A 20,071-nucleotide genomic window follows, 5' to 3' on the forward strand; every position below is an offset into this window, starting at 1 on the left:
ACAATATTGTAGCAAAGGCATAAATAAACAACATTCTGGAACATACGAAATGTCTATGAACGGTTCTTAATGGTAAAAATAGCAAAAATCTTTTGAAAATATCAAATTTTTATACTTTTTTCGAAGACTCTGGTCCAAAGATACACAACCGCCCAAAAATTAAGGATACAGTCAACCACATTTTTGTAGTTGGTTGTTTGCTTCAAATTTAATCGGTTTAATAGCTGTGTAACAAAACTTGAGATAAAAATTTTAAAGAATTTTGACTATGGCGATTTTGACCTTGCAGATGAAGTTTGATGGATTATATGTGTTCAAAATTGTTGTTCTTTAAGACAAGAGCTACAACTTTGCCTCTGAGATGAATTAAAATTTCCTAACGGTTTGGAAGATATAGTCTTGACTAAACGACCCTTTTTACATCAAAGCCTCAAACCTTTGGAGGCATATAACCGCGAAAGTTGATGAGATACGAAAAAACGGCGAGACAAGTGTCCTCTCTTTTTTGGTCTTCAATCACGCTGCGGTGTCAGAATATGGTTAATAATTTTCGTGTTGCACAGTGTATTTCATATGATATGTCTTTAGGTTATTAAGGATGTTTTCATATCTTGCATATGGTCAGTAAATATCTGTTTATTTTTATGCCAAATATAAACAAAGACTTCTAGAAATCACACTGCAACAAGATTAATGATGTAATGATGTACAAACTGCCATAAATACTTACTTAGCTGGCCCATTACAGAACATTTGTTAAGCCGAACTAAGAAAAGATCTCCATTTCAGTCTGTTTATTGCTTCGCTTTTTGGAATACCGTGTTTTTCCATATATTTTCCACTTGACCCGCCAGTTCTGGGTGTACCGCCATGTGGGCTGTATTTATACCAGGGTTTCGGAGTCGGAGTCGAGCAATTTTACTGGATTCGGAATCGGAGTCTGAGTCAAATAAAATATCTCGACTCCGACTCCGGGCACTTTTTTTTTCTGCACTATAGATATATAACATTAAATTCGGGACACCAAATTTTTTTTTTCAAAAAATCATTACATATTTATTTTAAAAGAAAATTATAAGAAAACAATTAAGCAAAAAGATATCTACTATTCTTTGAAGTCAAATCTTTTCATCTCTATTTTGATTACAAAATGCATGTTAAATATATATTATGGTCCAATTGATGCTTTGATTTTTTGCAAGCAAAAGTAAAGTTCTATGATATTCGAATTTTAATTGGGCATTTAACGTCTATTTTGAAGAGCTTTTACATAAAATTAGATAACATCTTAATTATTAGATGATTCTATAAAAATCTAGAAAGGACATCAGAACCCAGGAATTCATCGATCGATTTTATTTGTCATATTTTGTTGGCCCGTTTTATGACAAAAACTTTAGTTTTTTAAGCCAAACATTAATATTTTGACTTTTTCTGTCCACCATTCCGTAAAATCTAATTTTTTACAAAATCGATAGGAATAGATTCATGAAAATGGCTTTTTAAGGCTCTCGAAGCATTCTAAAATGTTGGCTTACATCCATATCACTGTGCGACAAGACAAAAAAAATGACAAGGAAAACTGATTAGATTATGAAAGCTAAAAATATGAGACGGCGTTTTTAAAGTTTACGTTGGAAAGTAACCAAAGAAGTTCCGCCCATTTCTAGTTTTTTCGAAATATTCGTGTTAAGATTTATTGGAATCCTTGCATTTCAAGTATATAGTGTCTTTTGCAACTTTACAGAGGAGGATGTGGGTAACATGTTTCTTAAAAGTTTTAACCCTCATGCATGAACCGCAAATGGGTCTCTTTGGTCCTTTTTTGAAAAATCGTTGAAAAACTGCTTTAAAATGTGATCATATACACCAAACCTGTAAATCGTATCTAATCGCCAGGAATTTCTAAAAATGCAAAACACGTTTTAGGGTTAAAGTTGGACTTCATCTAAATATTCTTTTAGAGAGATGACGTCAAGGATGGAAATAGTCTTCGTCAAATTTCGCAGTGGGTCACTAAAGAAAAGACATGTCTATTTACATTATATATCATGAAAATATCAGTATCAATTTTGATTGAAAAAAAAAACATGAAATTATTTCCCAATTTTTTGGTGACATTTTTTTCCTTCTTTTTTCGAATTGATGTATGAAAGTAATATGAAACTTGGTTCTAGGTGAAAGGTGTCAAAAGAAGAAAAATTCCAAATAAAATTTTACAATGAGTTTCAGAATAAAACGTATACCTGGTATATTATTTTCTTAAGATTACAAATTTATACATTTTTGGATGAAATTATTTCTTTAAATTTTGGACTGTTAATTTTTAATTTGTAATCTAATTTTCTTAATAAAATAATATACCTAGATATACGGTTTATTCTAAAACTCATAGTAAAATTTTGTTTGGAATTGTTCTTCTTTTGACACTTTTCACCTAGAGCCAAGTTTCATATTACATTCATGCATCAACTCGAAAAAAGAAGGACAAAATTCCACCAAAAAAATTGGGAAATATTTTCATGTTTTTTTTTTTCAGCAAAATTGATATTGATATTTTCATGATATATAATGTAAATAGACATTTCATTCCTTTGGTGACCTATTGTGAAATTAGACGAATAATTTTTCTGTCTTTGACATCATCTCTCTAAAATTACGTTTTGTGGGATAATTTTGAATAAAGTCAGATGAAGTCCGACATTAACACTAAAATGTGTTTTGCATTTTTTAGAGATTTCTGGAATATTAGAATTTAATATGATCACATTTTAAAGGAGTTTTTGAAAGATTTAAAAAAAACGACCAAAGAGACCCCTTTGATGAACCGCATGAGGGTTAAAATTTTTAACAAAAATATTCCCCACATCCTCTGTATAGTTGCTAAAGACACTATATACCTAAAATGCAAGGATTCCAAGATAACTTAACTCGAATATTTCGAAAAAAAACTAGAAATAGGCGGAACTTGCTCCGCCTACTTTGGGTACTTTCCGATGTAAAATTTAAGAAAGCCGTGTCATATCTCTACTTTCATAATCTAAAAAGTTTTTCCCATCATTTTGAAAAAAATTTAATTTTGTTGCACAGTGTTTTAAAACCTTTTTATGAATTGCTTATAATTTTTACCGCATGCAGTTTTTATGATTTGTATTGCCCCCTCTTTTCACATATTTTGAAAGCTTAAATATTTTGTCACGGGGAAGAGTTCCTTCCAAAATTTACTCGTGCGAAGAAAAAAATACGACAAACCGACAAAAGCTTTCTAAATTGTATTTTGTTGCCAATAAATTAACCTATCTGGGCCAAATATAGGAAAAAGTTAAACATTTGTGCAAATTTTATTAATTTTAATGGTATAGGAATTTATCCTCGCAGTCGGAGTGGGAGCCGGAGTCGTGAAAAAGCCGGTCTGGAGTCAGAGTCGAGCCAAAAATACCTGGACTCCGAAACCCTGATTTGTACGCCTTTTTAGCGGGTTCATCATAGTTGCATCTCGATACGTTTATCTCGTCGTTGTATAGCAGATACAGCTCGTGGTTAATACAACGTCGATATTCACCGTCAACGCAGATTGGCCCATTGGTCAGTTTTGGCTTTGCCCGGTCTAAAGCCGCTCTGATAGGATCCAAATATTTCATTGACCATAGGATTTAGTCGTTCGCACAATATCACTGCCACTATCTAGTAGGCAATAGGAATAAGACTTATGCCCCTATAGTTAGAGCATACAGTCTTATCTCCTTTCCACATGATTCTCAGGTTCCAATCGTCGGGTACGCGTTCTTCCTGTCAGATGGTGCTAACTAGCTGATGCATACACCTTATCAGCGTGTCGCCTCCGGCTCGGCTGGTAAGCCATCGGCTCCTGCTACCTTATTATTCTTTAGCCGGCTTATTGCTGAAAGTACCTCATCTTGGCTGGGCGGTATACATTCAATACCATCTTCTGGGAAACAATCGATGGTACTATCGATTGATAGTTTTCTCTTTTGATATTATCAGAAGAAACAGCAGAGTCAACATTTTCATGTATTCCTAGTAGTTTCAATTTTTTTACAATAGCTACGGTATTCTATAACAATGATTTGTTAAGCCAAAAAAGTAGCACACAACTTATTTGCAAATAGAAAGAAAATGATCAGATAATAAGCGCCCATAGGAACGTGTTATTTTCCCATTTACATATATTATTTAAAATAAATATCGAAACTATTAAATGTTTCCGATATCGATAGTTTACCAGCTCTATCTTTAACAGGTTAAATATCACTGCCTGATTAAGTTCAGTGATGTTTTGATATCCTCTAACCGTAATGCGTGAGTTCATACGTAATTATTTATTCGGGTGCGAACATTTTACAAGGTTGCTAGCGAAAGTATATCAGCATTGTCCCGTTGTATGATTTCTAAACCTAAAAATGTCAATGGCATGGTCATAATTTTCATCTTCTAGTCCTTGTCTTCTGTCCGGAAATGAACACAGATAAGAGTGCTTTAGAAAGATTGAAGAATCTACCTTTATTTTAAGCGTTCGTCTAATCAAAATCTTCGGTCGGGGAATGAACATAGATAATTCTAATGGCGAAAAATTGAATTGACTAAACCTCTCCTTTTCATAAGAGGTGTAATGCAGTTTAAAGATATTCTCCATAAAATGTCCGAAAATTCCAAGTGCAGATATATAATAATTGTTCCTCAAACATCACACAAGGGACTAAGGAGACTTCTCTCATATCAATGAGTGCACTCCGAATCATATTAGATCAATGACATGGGACCAACAGCTTATCTCCGAGTCCGAAATGCGTGTCTAAGACGTCGAAATTGCGTGACAGACACACACAATCATTGACGGGTAATACTAATGACACACCGACAATATATATCCCTCATTTACCCAAAAAGTGACGTAACTCAAAAAATGCGTTTTTTATTGTGCTTATGATTACACTACAAGCAAAAAACTGGATATATTAGGCTGTAAATCTTCAATCTGACCACATAAATCAACATAATTGGCATCAATTGAAAGGGCAAGAATTGGCCTTCTAAATATTATTTACATGGGCGGAGTGTGTGGTCCGGCAATAAAGATATAACTGGTATATTAAAATTTTTCACAATTTTCACACAAAAGTTGTGGTCCATTTAACCCTCTAAACATCATCCGATCACCATCTCAAATTGCAAGCTTCTTCTTTGTCATAAAATCTTGCATTATTTAAAATTTAGAGGCGATCGGACTATTATTGCGACCTACAGAGCAGTTACAAAATCGGTTAAAAATTTAGTTTTTGGTCCATTTCACCCGCTAAATATTTCACGATCATCACCAATAACAATAGGGATCTATTCTGGCCTGACGTGACGATCGGTCCATAATTGCGGCCTGGAGCGTGTTTACAATTTATAATGGACAGACGGGCGGACGGACACACATCTCAAAATCGCTTTATCTCGTCGAGATATGAAGATTGGTATACCACATTGGGGGTCTCCGAAGGTGGTAAGGGTCGCCCAAAATCGGACGTTGTGTCAGAAAAAAATAAAGCCGTGCGTGAACGGATCGGAATCGTGAGATTGAGGCACCCTTGGACATTTCTTCCACCAACTAACATTTGATATTTCATGAACACCTGGCCACAAAAGGGCTCTGGTGGACTGGTGCAAAGAAATTGTGAATAAAAACAATTGCAGCGCCAGAAACAAAACAGAAATCGACCGTTTGGGTCTTCGAAAGCGAGCCAAATCCAACGGAAGTTGTTCATTGAAGAAGACCTTTGAAGCAAATGGTCTCCTGTTTCTTCGACAAAACCGACCATGTGGCGACTATACGGCTTGAGAAATGTAGGACGGTTACACTACACCTTTATGCCCGATGTCTCCTGAGAAATTCGAAAAACAAACAAGAGAAGACGAATCATATGCATCATGACAATGCGAGTTCTCACACATCGATTAAAACCAGCGTCTGACCGGATTAATGGGTCATGCGCCGTACAGCTCTGACTGGGACATCATTTTATTCCAGCATATCAAGAAAAAAAGCCGTGGTGAACGATTTTCGTCGCCAGAAAATGCTTTAAAAGCGTTTGGAGGTACCTCAATCAAGCCACTGTAAACAACCCAACACATGACCTATGTCAAACTATCCTGAGTACGCTTAGTCTAAAAACCGTCAAACTTTCCAAAAAAGTGTCGAATAGCGCCTGGCGATACTGCATGTTGCCTAGGCCATCATGTTTTTTAGTGCTCCTGTACAACTTCCATTTTATCTTGTGTCATTTTCATGTTGATATATCTTAAAGTTTGGCACAATTCAACAAAAAATGCTTTTTGAGTTTATGAAGCCATAAACAATTCAAATCATGCTTGATATTGGACAGAAACTTAGCACGTATATCTGACTAGCTGTTTACAAAATATGGTCCAAGAAGTTATTTTCGGCTTTGTGTAATCATCTTTATACCCTACACCACACTGTGGTAATGGGTATTATGTGTTAGTGCATTTATATGTAACATGCATAAGGAAAAGAGATAGACCCATAGTTCCTTCTAGGGATATGCATAGAATCAATTTCTGAGTCGATTTATGCATGTCCGTCCGTCCGTTCGCAACGTACAGGTCGCATTTGCTGTCCGATTTGACTGAAAATTGGCAAGATCATTTTTTTAGCCGTCGGAAGAACGCTATTGCTTTTGGTGAAAATCGGTTCATGTTTGGATATAGCTCCCATATATATTTTCGTCCGATTTGAGGTATTTGATGCACCAAACACGCTATATTTGTCTAATTTTGATGAAATTTAAAATGTGTGACTGAATTCGGTCTGGAAATAAATGTGCCAAATTATATCGAAATCGGTTCAGATTTGGATATAGCTCCCATATATATTTTCGCCCGATTTCACGTATTTGCTGCACCACACACGCTATATGCGTCCGATTTTGATGAAATTTGAATTGTTTGACTGAATTCGGTCTAGAAATAAGTGTATTTAGTTATATCGAAATCGGTTCAGATTTGGATATAGCTCCCATATACATATATTTTCGGACGATTTGACTTATTTTCTGCACCAAACACCCTATATACGTCCGATTTTGATGAAATTTGGCATGTGTGGCTGAATTCGGTCTAAAAATAAATGTGTTAAACTACATCGAAATCGGTTCAGATTTGGATATAGCTCCCATATGTATTTTCGGCCGATTTGAAGTATTTGCTGCACCAAACACGCTTTTTACGTCCAATTTTGATGAAATTTGGAATATGTGACTGAATTTGGTCTAGAAATAACTGTACCAACTTATATCGAAATCGGTTCTGATTTGGATATAGATCCTATGTATATTTTCGCCCGATCTGTCCAATTTTGATGAAATTTGGAATGTGTGAAGGAAATTTTCTCTAGTAATAAGTGTACCATATTATCAGTTCAAATTGATATATATCTTATATATTTTACATATTCACAGTGTCGTAGTCGGCTCCGCCCAACTATGATCCTTTCCTTACTGGTTCTAATTTGGGAAGTCAAATTTTAATTGCCAACTAAAACGCGTTTTTCTCGAAAGCGGATTTTTTGAGATGTGTCACACTTTGAGTAAATGAGCGATATGTATATCCATGTATAGGATGATGACTGCATGATGGTAAATGCATGGACACACCAAGCAACGGACATCCGTTTTGGTGTTGTTTAACATGAATGTTGTTAATGTTGCCACCATGTTCGCATGTTAACCAATTGAAACGGTTGGATATAATAAATTTTGAAGCACGTACATTAGGGTGTCCAAATAAAAAAACAATAGTTTTATTTGATATGCATACCATACAATTTATTTTCCATTTGATCCAAAAATCCTAAACACGAAATACCACGGCGATCGGTTACCATAACAACAACAAAAAAAGCTGCATCTATTTCCCTAGTAATTTCCATAGAGCCAATGGAGGATTTCCACGAAATTGTTATACAGGTCACATATTACCAGTTCATAGTTATGGTTTAAGAACGACTCCAAAGCATTATTGTTGTAATGAATACTGCGAGACTTATCTGAAATAAAATTTAAAATTTATTCGCGAACATAACTCAACCTTTTCTTACCTAAATGTTTGACCCTTATTAGAGTGGCACCATAAGAAGTAGACCGAAATAGTCTAGGAATCAAATGTTATACCGTGAGATTGAGGCACCCTTGGACATTGCTTCCACCAACTAACATTTGATATTTCATGAACACCTGGCCACAAAAATAGATTTTTCTCGATAGATCCACAAAATTGGTCAATCGCTCAAAAAGGGCTCTCGTGGACTGATGCAAAGAAATTGTGAATAAAAACAATCGCAGCGCTTCAAACGACATTTATAAGATCGTCACAGACGACGAATCTTGAATCTAAGCTTAAGAGCCCGAAACAAAACAGAAATCGACCGTTTGGGTCTTCGAAAGCGAGCCAAATCCAACGGAAGTTGTTCATTGAAGAAGACCTTCGAAGCAAATGGTCTCCTGTTTCTTCGGCAAAACCGTCCGTGTAGCGACTATACGGCTTGAGAAATGTAGGAAGGTTAATTCAGAGTGTTATACTACAACTTTCGAATTTTATACAATGATTTATGAATATGATTTTTTTAATAGTTGATAGTTATTGTTGACACTTTAGTTGGTCACACTGGATTTTTTAGAGCCTTTTGTCCATTATGTAGGAAACATTGACTTACCCACGAAAAACATTATATCGTTGTAAAAATAGTCCAGTCAAAGTAGGCATGCGTATAAAGGGGGAAATAGCAAAAATTCCCACAAAGCTCAATTTTGATGGAAAGCTAAGGTTTGTCATTAGAAGTAACTTCCTAAAACTTCCCATCGATCTCATGTGCAAACGAAGTTATTCAGGGTCAAAGGTTTTATTTAAAGGCCTCTTTTTTATTTTTCTCAAAAACGGTAAGACCTATCAGATCGACTAAAGTAAAAGTTGTAGGCTTAAAAAATTTCTACAACAACGATCTTAAAAGTTTTTCAATCGGAGCCACCATTCTTGAGATATCGTGATATAAGTGTAGAATTATACATGGGAAGAAGTAAGCCGCTTAAGAACATCGTGAGGCAAACCTGTTAAATAACAACGCCATGTGTTAGGTATTTCTATAAGCTTTCAAACGACACCCCCTCTGCCGGTTTTAAATATGGCCTTTCGCGTCAAATAACAGACGAACCAGATCCGCCGACCATTAAAATTATAGATTTCCGTAATCAGCGCAACAAACCCTATCTTTTGACAAAAATTCGAAAAAATCGGAGAGCTTTCGTTGGGATCGTTCCCGTTGGGCTTTCGATTATATATGTGGGTTAAATAGGCTATTTTTGCATAAAATGACTCTAACATGGAGTAACTCTACTAGACACGCTCCGATTTTGTTCGATTTTTTTAGAAGATTGGTATAATTTCTCTCTTCAATGAAACATATATTTTTTTGTAGGGACAGACACGGTTACTCCGGTTATATTAGCAGTTTCACCTGAATATGTGCGTATTTCCCTTATAAGTGGATGTAAAAGGTGTGTTCTTGTAGAGATTTTGCCTAATATTTGCTCCAGTAACCTCAAAAATCCTTAAATTTTGAGCTTTGGCCCAGAATAACTGTTTTTGCTAACATGGGACTTGTAGAACATTGCTTCTAATGCCAAACCCTAGCTCTCCACCAAAATTCAGCTTTGTGGGAATTTTTGCTATTCCAATGTCTATTTTGACTGAACTTAAAGGAGTACGAGAAGTACTTTACTGTTGTACTGTTGAGAATTTTGGTGGAGAAATTTTGTGACCTCAAATGGCAAATTACAGATTGTTCAGTGAATATTTAGCAAAAATTGTGAATGATTTTCAAAATAGTCTGGCTTAATCCCATTGTTGTTGTTTTAATATTTAAAACAACTAATTTATTTATTAAAAAAAAAACGCCACCAATGTTCTATTTGAGAAACACTGGCACGGTTTGTTATGGCTAGAAAACAGCTACCAGCAGCATTTTGTTATAATGTATTCATTGAAAATCAACGACACATAACAGTGGAAGAAGGTTTGCTTTGTTTTGCAAATACTTTCGTCGGGTTTGTGTGAGGTTGCCAAAGAAAAACTTCACCTTTATACTTCGAGCTGATGATTGATGATTGGGTATAAAAAGTTTTTTGTTGAAAAAGTTATTGAAAAATAACTACGGTGGAGAATATCCACCAACAAAACAACAACAAAAACTGATGAGATCCTGTTGCGAGGATCGAAACTAGACTTCCCTGCCTTACCCCTTGGCGAACAATGCCAAACCTTCTCCACTAATAAATCAGTTGTTTTAAATTTTAAAACAACAACAATAGGATTAAGATGGACTAGTTTGAAAATCAAAATTGTAACAGCTATCTTATGAATGTAAAGAAAATCGGTAGGTACTGTTTTATAGGGGCTATACCCAAACGTAGGGTGCCATCGTGGTGGTCGTGGGCTCGTTTCCCCGGCCCAGCAACAGCAAACAATTTTCAACGGTGGCAAAATACCCCTCAGTAATGTTGGCGACATTTCCTTAATATTTCAGCCATGTAAAATTTCTCTACAAGTGGTGTCTTAAAACACGCCGTTCGGACTCGTAGGTCCCATATCATTGAGCTAATATGAATCATTGATATGAGAGAAATCTCCCTTGTCCCAACTAGGAGGTTCGTGGAACAATTATTATATACCAAAACTAGAATCTATATTGATAATTTTTGATGCTGAAGTTTTGCGACCACTCGGAACCTCAAAATACCGAAAATCAGGAGGTACCTTTGTATGAAGGATACCCCAAAACATGGACATATGTATATTGACAATTTTTGGTGGAGAAGTTTTGTGACCACTGGGGACCTCAAATAGCAAATTACAGCTAGTTCGGTTAAAACATTGTAGGTAAACTCCTCATCTATATGGGGACAATAACAAATCATGGATCTATGCTGATAATTTTGTGGGTTTTGTGTCCACTGGAAACCTCAAATTTCATGTAGTTCGGACAAAAAATGCTAACATTATAGAAATACAGAAAATCTAAAGGTACCGTTACATGGGGCTATACCAAAACATGGATCTATGTTAATAATTTTTGGTGGATAAGTTTTGTGAGCCCTGGGAACCTCAAATGTCAAATTACAGCGAATTCATTTAAAAATTTTAGTTAAAATCCTCAAAATAACTGAAATCGGAAGGTACCGTCGTTATATGGGTATTATATTATGAGATTATTTTAATTTTTTCTTATTTTGTTTTTTAAATTGTTGAAGAAATATAAATTTTTTATCTTCGTGGGAAACAAGTCAACTATTTCAGTAGAAGGACAAAAATCTCATTTTGAGCAAATATTTGTAGATACGCCCACTGTTTTTACACTACTCGTGTCCACTCACACATGATAGGGGTGAGATGACCTACTGATAGTGAACCAGTCGGTGAGTGTTGAAGAATAAATTAGGGAGGTGTATAGCATGAAAAATCTTTTGGTATGATGTGATGGCTGCAAAAGCAATTGCTTTGGTAAATGTGTTGCTTGTTGAATCATTTATTATTTCAACAATTTCATAACAATTACAACAACACCAACAACATCCATAACAACAACTGCTACTACTACATACGAGTATTACGACAATAGTAGTATCCGTAGTATATTGTCGTATGGCAGTCATGTGTGAATACTCGCCCAAACACTTGCTTACGCATAACATCACTTCAATACATGTGCAAACGGAATGAATGGACAGACAGAAAAGCAAATAAATTGTGAAGGATTACATTAAATGATGATCCTTTGTTATTATACTCATGTGGGTACTACATATAAGAGGACGAGCACACACACAGTCACACACAAATACCCGCCCACACATAACTAAGTGCGACGTTTTTTTTTGCTTATTCCTTGCGTCGAGTGTTTGGTTTGTCATTTAGCGAGAAGTATGTGTGGATTCAAGTCCTCTTCTGGATGTTTTGTCCTGTTCCGAGTCACAGTATTTGTAGGAGAATTAAATCAAGCGAATGTTTATTTGTTATGTTCACATTATTATCAGCATCAAGTTGGTTTGTTAGTTTGTCGTTGAACATAATTTTTGTTGGTTCTTCTTCTTTCTCATCTCCACTAGATCTATGATTCGTAACGCGTTTGTTTGAAATTGCGTTTTTATTGTAGTTCCATTTGATATATTGTGGAGTAGTGGGTTTTTTTCTTCATCGTCCGCTCTTTGTTGTGCAATATCGGTAAGTTTATTTCATGCGAATGAATCATTTTAATGGTTTTTCATGTGTGTTCGTATTTGAAAATTGAATTTTTATTTCGACTCGCCAATAGCTCTCGTCCAAGAGTCTAAGTGTTGGAGAATTGTTGATGAATGTTGGTGTGATAAACTCAAATTAAATGTGTATTTTTATTTTCTTTCCTTTTTAGGGCACTGTGTGGTTCAGAGGCCTCGTCAATCTGATCAACTTATACGAGAGGGTACCGGCAGAAGGGTAAGTAACCATGAAATTAGAAAAAGCAATTTTCTCATTATTTCTTGAAAACATAAAAAGGTAAGGAAATTAATTAAATTGGAAGTTAGTCAATTATAACTACTTAATATTTTTCAAGGTCGAAATAAATGAATTTAACTAATATCAGACCCCTATAATCGGAACTTATGTAACTGCATTTTTATTATTAAGGGAATATTGGGTCTACTGTTAGCGATAAATATGAAACAAGAGTCCTAATTGGATTTAACATTTCAAAGTCTATGACATATCTGTGTACCACTTTCATAAGAAGGGGACAATAGCCTCGTTATGATATCACCTCTGTTAACCTGTCCTAAATTCCCTAGTTATATTATTATACAATTAATATAATATTTCAGAAGGACAAATGTTTAAAGAATTATTTTTAAAGACACTATCAGAGATCGTTTTAAAGAAATATTTTTAGAGACTCTATCAGAGCTCGTGGATTTTTAAAAAATATTTTTAGAGAAACCATCAGAGGTCGTGGATATTTAAGAATTAACTTTGAGACACTGTCAGAGAGCTTGTGGATTTTTAAAGAAATATTTTTAGAGACACTATCAAAGCTCGTAGATTTTAAAGAAATATTTTTAGAGACACTATTAGAGCTCGTGAATATTTAAAGACATATTTTGGAGACACTATCAGAGCTCGCGGATTATTAAAGAAATATTTTATAGATACTATCTGACCTCGTGGATTTTAAAAAAATATTATTAGAGACACTAAAAGAGCTCGTGGATTTTTAAATAAATATTTTTATAGACACTACCAGACCTCATGGATTTTTTTAAGAAATATTTTTAGAGACACTATCAGTGCTCGTAGATTTTTAAAGAATATTTTTAGAGACATTATCAGAGCTCGTGGATTTTTAAAGAAATATTTTTAGAGACACTGATAGAGTTCGTGAATTTTTAACGAATTATTTTTAGAGACACTATTAGAACTCGTGAATTGTTAAAGAAATATTGTTAGAGCCACTATCAGAGCTCGTGGATTTTTAAAAAATATTTTTTGAGACACTATCAGATCTCGTGAATTTGTAAAAAATATTTTTTGATACACTATCAGAGCTCGTGGATTTTTAAAGAAATATTTTTAGAGACACTATTAGAGCTCGTGGATTTTTAAAGAAATATTTTTAGAGACACTATTAGAGCTCGTGAATTTTTAAAGAAATATTTTTTGAGACACTATTAGAGCTCGTGGATTTTTAAAGAAATATTTTTAGAGACACTATTAGAGCTTGTGGATTTTTAAGAAATATTTTTAGAGACACTATTAGAGCTCGTGGATTTTTAAAGAAATATTTTTAGAGACACTATTAAAGCTCGTGGATTTTTAAAGAAATATTTTTAGAGACACTATTAGAGCTCGTGGATTTTTAAAGAAATATTTTTAGAGACACTATTAGAGCTCGTGGATTTTTAAAGAAATATTTTCAGAGACACTATTAGAGCTCGTGGATTTTTAAAGAAATATTTTCAGAGACACTATTAGAGCTCGTGGATTTTTAAAGAAATATTTTTAGAGACACTATTAGAGCTCGTGGATTTTTAAAGAAATATTTTTAGAGACACTATTAGAGCTCGTAGATTTTTAAAGAAATATTTTTAGAGACACTATTAGAGCTCGTGGATATTTAAAGAAATAATTATAGAGACACTATTTGAGCTCGGGGATTTTTAAACAAATATTTTTAGAAACACTATTAGAGTTCGTGGATTTTAAAGAAATATTTTAGGGACACTATTAGAGATCGTAAATTTTGAAAGAAATATTTTTAGAGACACTATCAGAGCTCGTGGATTTCGTAATAAATATTTTAGGGGGTCTGATAGTCCCCATTAAAATATTTATTTCATGGATATTTAATGAAATATTTTTAGAGACACTATCAGAGCTCGTGGATTTCGTAATAAATATTTTAGGGGGTCTGATAGTCCCCATTAAAATATTTATTTCATGGATATTTAATGAAATATTTTTAGAGACACTATCAGAGCTCGTAGATTTTGAAATAAATATTTTTAGGGGGACTATCAGAGCTGGATATTTATACCCTACACCACTATGTGGGGAGGGTATTGTAAGTTGGTTTTTGCCAAATAGTTTGTAACGCATCGAAATAATGGTCGTGACCCATTCTTATATATACCAAAATGAATGTCTCGACGAGCTGAGTCGATCTAAACCATGTAATCACGCTACAGGTCGCAATTTTGATTTTGACTTCGGTGATGGTCGGATAATATTTTGGGGCAAAACACTTATTTGGAGAAAAACTCAACGTTTTTTTGTTTTAAAAGCGAATATCCCAGTTTCGATAAGGGGTATAACTAAAGGATCATCACGAAATTTTGGGGTTTGACGGGGGTCTCACTGGGAAATAAGCCTATTGATGTTGGTGATGGTCGATTAATATTCAGATGTCGGAATGGGCAAACAACTTATGTGCAGATCATTCAACGTTTTATTCATATGCCAATATCTCCGCTTCTAGTAGGCGTAAGATTTCCTTTACCTTGTTCCAAATTAAGTTGGCGTAGGTGGTCAAGCAACGGAGATATAGCGAAGGTCGATACTTACAACCCTCAACAACTTGAACTTCGTTATGTCGAGTTACCGATATTCTTCAAATCGTTTACAGAGGGAAAAGCATCACAGTAATTGAAATATTGTCTGCCAATCATCAACAACCCTAGCTCCGTTGCATTGAGCAGCCGATCGATCACTTAGATTTCCCACAAGCCGTCCACCACCAGAATATCTTCATCAGTATTTGAATATCGGAACAAATCTAGTTTAGTAAAAACTCTCCGATTTTTTTGAAATTTTTTCCAGAGGTAGGTATTTTTACGCTGATTACGGGAATATAAAATTTTCTTGGGGGACGGACCCGGTTACCCGGTTATTCGACCCGAAAGTCCGGGTACCCGGTACCCGATAGACCCGGTTCTACTGAACCGATTCTTACAAAATGGGTATCGTTGGAAAGCTTATGAAACTACCTATCCAACAAGTGGTCATATGATGGGGTTATCTCCAGGGGTTCAGAAGTTATAACCAAAATACCTCTTTTTGGACCCGGGTTTTTCCATAAAACCCTCAAAAAGTCGGAAAAGGGCCCATTATGGGTGCTCAATTCATTCACGTAATTTTATAGCTCATACTTCAACCTTTCCAAAATGGTGCCATTTGTTATAATACCTTCACTGGGTCCAGAGTTTTTCTAAATTCATCACTTTTTTTAAGTAAATTTTTTTCTAAGTAGCCGGCCTTCGGCCGGGGATTTAAGACTTTCTCCTATGGACAGGTTCAAATCTAGGGAATGGGAACAACATTTTCTTTTAAATTATAAATTTTCTCTTAGTAGCCGGCCTTCGGCCGGGGATTTAAGACTTTCTCCTATGGACAGGTTCAAATCTAGGGAATGGGAACAACATTTTCTTTTAAATTATAAATTTTCTCTAAGTAGCCGGCCTTCGGCCGGGGATTTAAGACTTTCTCCTATGGACAGGTTCAAATCTAGGGAATGGGAACAACATTTTCTTTTAAATTATAAATTTTCTCTAAGTAGCCGGCCTTCGGCCGGGGATTTAAGACTTTCTCCTATGGACAGGTTCAAATCTAGGGAATGGGAACAACATTTTCTTTTAAATTATAAATTTTCTCTAAGTAGCCGGCCTTCGGCCGGGGATTTAAGACTTTCTCCTATGGACAGGTTCAAATCTAGGGAATGGGAACAACATTTTCTTTTAAATTATAAATTTTCTCTAAGTAGCCGGCCTTCGGCCGGGGATTTAAGACTTTCTCCTATGGACAGGTTCAAATCTAGGGAATGGGAACAACATTTTCTTTTAAATTATAAATTTTCTCTAAGTAGCCGGCCTTCGGCCGGGGATTTAAGACTTTCTCCTATGGACAGGTTCAAATCTAGGGAATGGGAACAACATTTTCTTTTAAATTATAAATTTTCTCTAAGTAGCCGGCCTTCGGCCGGGGATTTAAGACTTTCTCCTATGGACAGGTTCAAATCTAGGGAATGGGAACAACATTTTCTTTTAAATTATAAATTTTCTCTAAGTAGCCGGCCTTCGGCCGGGGATTTAAGACTTTCTCCTATGGACAGGTTCAAATCTAGGGAATGGGAACAACATTTTCTTCTAAATTTTAAATTTTTCTCTCATTCTAAGGTCAATATCTCTGGACCCAGTGAAGGTATTATAACAAATGGCACCATTTTGGAAAGGTTGAAGTATGAGCTATAAAATTACGTGAATTAAATGAGCACCCATAATGGGCCCTTTTTCGACTTTTTGAGGGTTTTATGGAAAAACCCGGGTCCAAAAAGAGGTATTTTGGTTATAACTTCTGAACCCCTGGAGATAACCCCATCATATGACCACTTGTTGGATAGGTAGTTTCATAAGCTTTCTAACGATACCCATTTTGTAAGAATCGGTTCAGTAGAACCGGGTCTATCGGGTACCGGGTACGCGGACTTTCGGGTCGAATAACCGGGTAACCGGGTCCGTCCCCCAAGAAAATTTTACATTCCCGTAATCAGCGTAAAAATATCTACCTATGGAAAAAATTTCGAAAAAATCGGAGAGTTTTTACTAAACTAGATTTAAGCCTGAATATCTTTATATCGAGTTCCCCACTGGATATTATGATACCTTCCTACTGAGTTCCCGATTAGCTATAAATCCTATTTGATATAGTGATTTCCGTATTGTATACCAGTTTTGAATGAATGAATGAATGAATGTATACTTGTTTTGAATGAAATTTGCTTAATAAACATGGCTGTGAATGCACTTCATGAAAAATGTTATTCTGTTGTTTTTGTGGAAATACATCTGTGCGTTCAGGGTAAAAACCATTTGAAATCTGTTTTTGCAAACGATTCATGCAGAAGGGGGAGAAGATCATTACGAAGCTCGATATTAGAAATTAGAAACATAACGTGGATATTCCATGGACTAGAGAGTGTATCGTGAGTTTGGGTACAATATCAAAGGTTCTGCCATAGCTATTTTAGTTATGAAATTACAAACAAGAAGTTATAATAATATTTGTACAAATTATTTTTATATTCATATTAATTGCTTAAGTCTATAATCCTGTATTATCTGATTATTACCAACTGTTTAAACCATTTCCCATACACTACCCTCTCTGGTATTTAATATTTTCCCTAGATTTTTTATAATTATTACTTATTTCCAAGCAATTTTAATTTATACTTCTCGTCCGTAACCTCATTCCTCTTTAAATGTTTACGCTATTGTTCTAATTGTTAATCGTTTTTTTATTCCATCTTGTGATTACTTAACAGATTTACTCTTTGGACGATGCTGAATGCAGTGAATTATGCATCTGCGGTGAATCACTAACACTTACATGCCATGCCCTTTGCGTGCCATTCGCTCCATGCCGTACGGCATTGGCATTTTACAGTCATGCATCACCGGCATATCAAGCGTTTCGTGGTCGCTGTCTTTGCTATTCGGGAAGTTTTATCTGCATGAAACCACCGTTGGGTGACTATTCATTACCAGGTAAGTGTACAAAATGTGGTTGGTTGATATAATGTGCTGTATATGTAAAACGTCATATTGCACAGTGGAGATAGAAATTAGTGTTTTATTTCTAAAATTAGAGAAGCTATTTTGAGATAAAATCATTAAATTTCAAATATTCTTTATAAAAATGTCATTAGGGACTAATAAATGTATTTGAGATATTGATGAATTAAAAAAGAAACTGAAGCGGTTGTACCGTTGGGATCTTAGTTAAGACTACTCACGTTTGCCTTGTCAGCCGGTGTTTTTTTCTTCTGCGATGGATGTGAGTGTTCTCCGAGTACAGTAGTCACACTATATCTTTTTATTGTGTTAATGCTATTCATAGACTGTGGCAGCAATGCTCACGGCGAGAAAACCCAAGCAGGTAGTGCATGAACAACATCTTCTTGTGCTGATGGAACGGAATTTTTTGTTAACACACACAGGTATGTGATGAATTTCGAATCGATTTGCAATGAAAACGATTTGCCCACAACGAGTGAATTGTTTTTAGATGTGATGGGATCCGCATCGAATTTCAATTCCACGTTGTTTCAATTTCATTAAATTCCCACAAACAAAGAACGGACTGGTGATCCCTAATCTGCAGTTGACAGAAGAAAAATAGAAAGAAAAAACACTTTTTTAGTATTGGCGATGGCAAAAGCCGAAAAAATAACAATAAAATAAATTTGTGTTCTTGTTTAAATGGGCCTATATGGACGTTTAGTGTGGAAATTCTTGTCCAATTACATGAGGAGAACTTTACAGTGCAAACAACATATTAAGCCGATGTCTTCACTAATATAGAGGAAAGAAACATGTTAAAAGTAGATTTTTTTTAACCCGTTTTTTTTATCGAAATATCAAATATTTTCTTAACAATTTTTGGTTGTTGTGGTTTGGTTGTATCTGATTCTTGTTCCTCTGTATCCAGACTCAAAAATTCTGGACTGCCTGCGTCCATAAAGAATCACCACACAGGTGAGTTGGTTAGGTGGGCAGCCAGGCAAATCTAGTGTGTCGTGTGGTCCCTATCCATATGCAGTGCATGTGAGGTGTATCGTGGCATCAATTCAGGTCCGATATGAGTTGTAGCGGCTGCATCGTCCGGATCTTAACTGGGCTAAAACCACTCGTGTTTGCTTGGCAGCTGGCGTTCTTCTGTTGCGATGGATGGTGTGTGGTCTCCCAGTACGGCATTCACACTGTATCTCCGTACTGCGATTGCATCAATGTGAATACTATCCAAGCCTGGCTGATAGGCTCGTTAGTCAGGACCGCTCTCTCTCTAAATCTTGAAGATCTATTCTGACGTGTAAGGGTTGGGGAAGCCTGTCCACTAAATCATGATAGGGATGCTCACCCAAGCAAGTGTGCTTCGACAACATGTTGTTGCGATGATGCACCAATAAAACTTTCGTCTCCTCATGAGACGAGATTTGAATATTCGCCCACTGCGTAGCGGTAACATTTGCATACCAAGCTGGCGCCGCATAGCTTTTGCGGATTCTGAATCTACAATATTCATAGATAAGGAACATAAAAAAACAAAACAAAAAAAAAAATCGCCGGAAAGCTTTTTAAATAAATCGCGGTCAAAGTTCACATTTTTTAACGTTTTTTTAGGTTTCACGACTTTGCAGGGAAACCGCAAGTCCTATCGAAACGGGATTGGAAAAAATATTGTAGCTGCGAAAATTCTCTACAAGACTGACCTTTATCCAATTTTCGTAGATTTTGCCATTATTGCGGTAGAGAAGTTCAAATTGCGACAATTCACTGGCTTTATCGTTTTCTTATAACTGCAATCTCCTAATTTATATATCTCAAAAATGGTACAATCTAGGAACAAATTATGAAAGCCAATCTAGAAGAGAATTTTCACATCAGTATGTTTTATTTTAGTCCCATTTCGA

The 20,071-nt window shown here is 35.4% G+C and overlaps 1 protein-coding gene across 2 annotated transcripts in view; it reads left to right on the forward strand.

Moving 5' to 3' along the window:
• Gfrl (Glial cell line-derived neurotrophic family receptor-like) overlaps window positions 1–20,071 on the forward strand; it is a 618,264-nt gene that overhangs the window by 571,705 nt on the left and 26,488 nt on the right. For both annotated transcript variants that reach the window (XM_073959142.1, XM_073959143.1), the window contains 2 exons: window positions 12,485–12,549; window positions 17,924–18,146. In XM_073959142.1, coding sequence (XP_073815243.1) covers window positions 12,485–12,549; window positions 17,924–18,146 — 288 coding nt within the window. The remainder of the gene's footprint in view (window positions 1–12,484; window positions 12,550–17,923; window positions 18,147–20,071) is intronic.

This window comes from Musca autumnalis, unplaced genomic scaffold (genome assembly GCF_047663935.1).
Source record: "Musca autumnalis isolate F117 unplaced genomic scaffold, ASM4766393v1 scaffold_1, whole genome shotgun sequence".
In the NCBI taxonomy this organism is placed as follows: Eukaryota; Metazoa; Arthropoda; class Insecta; order Diptera; family Muscidae; genus Musca; species Musca autumnalis.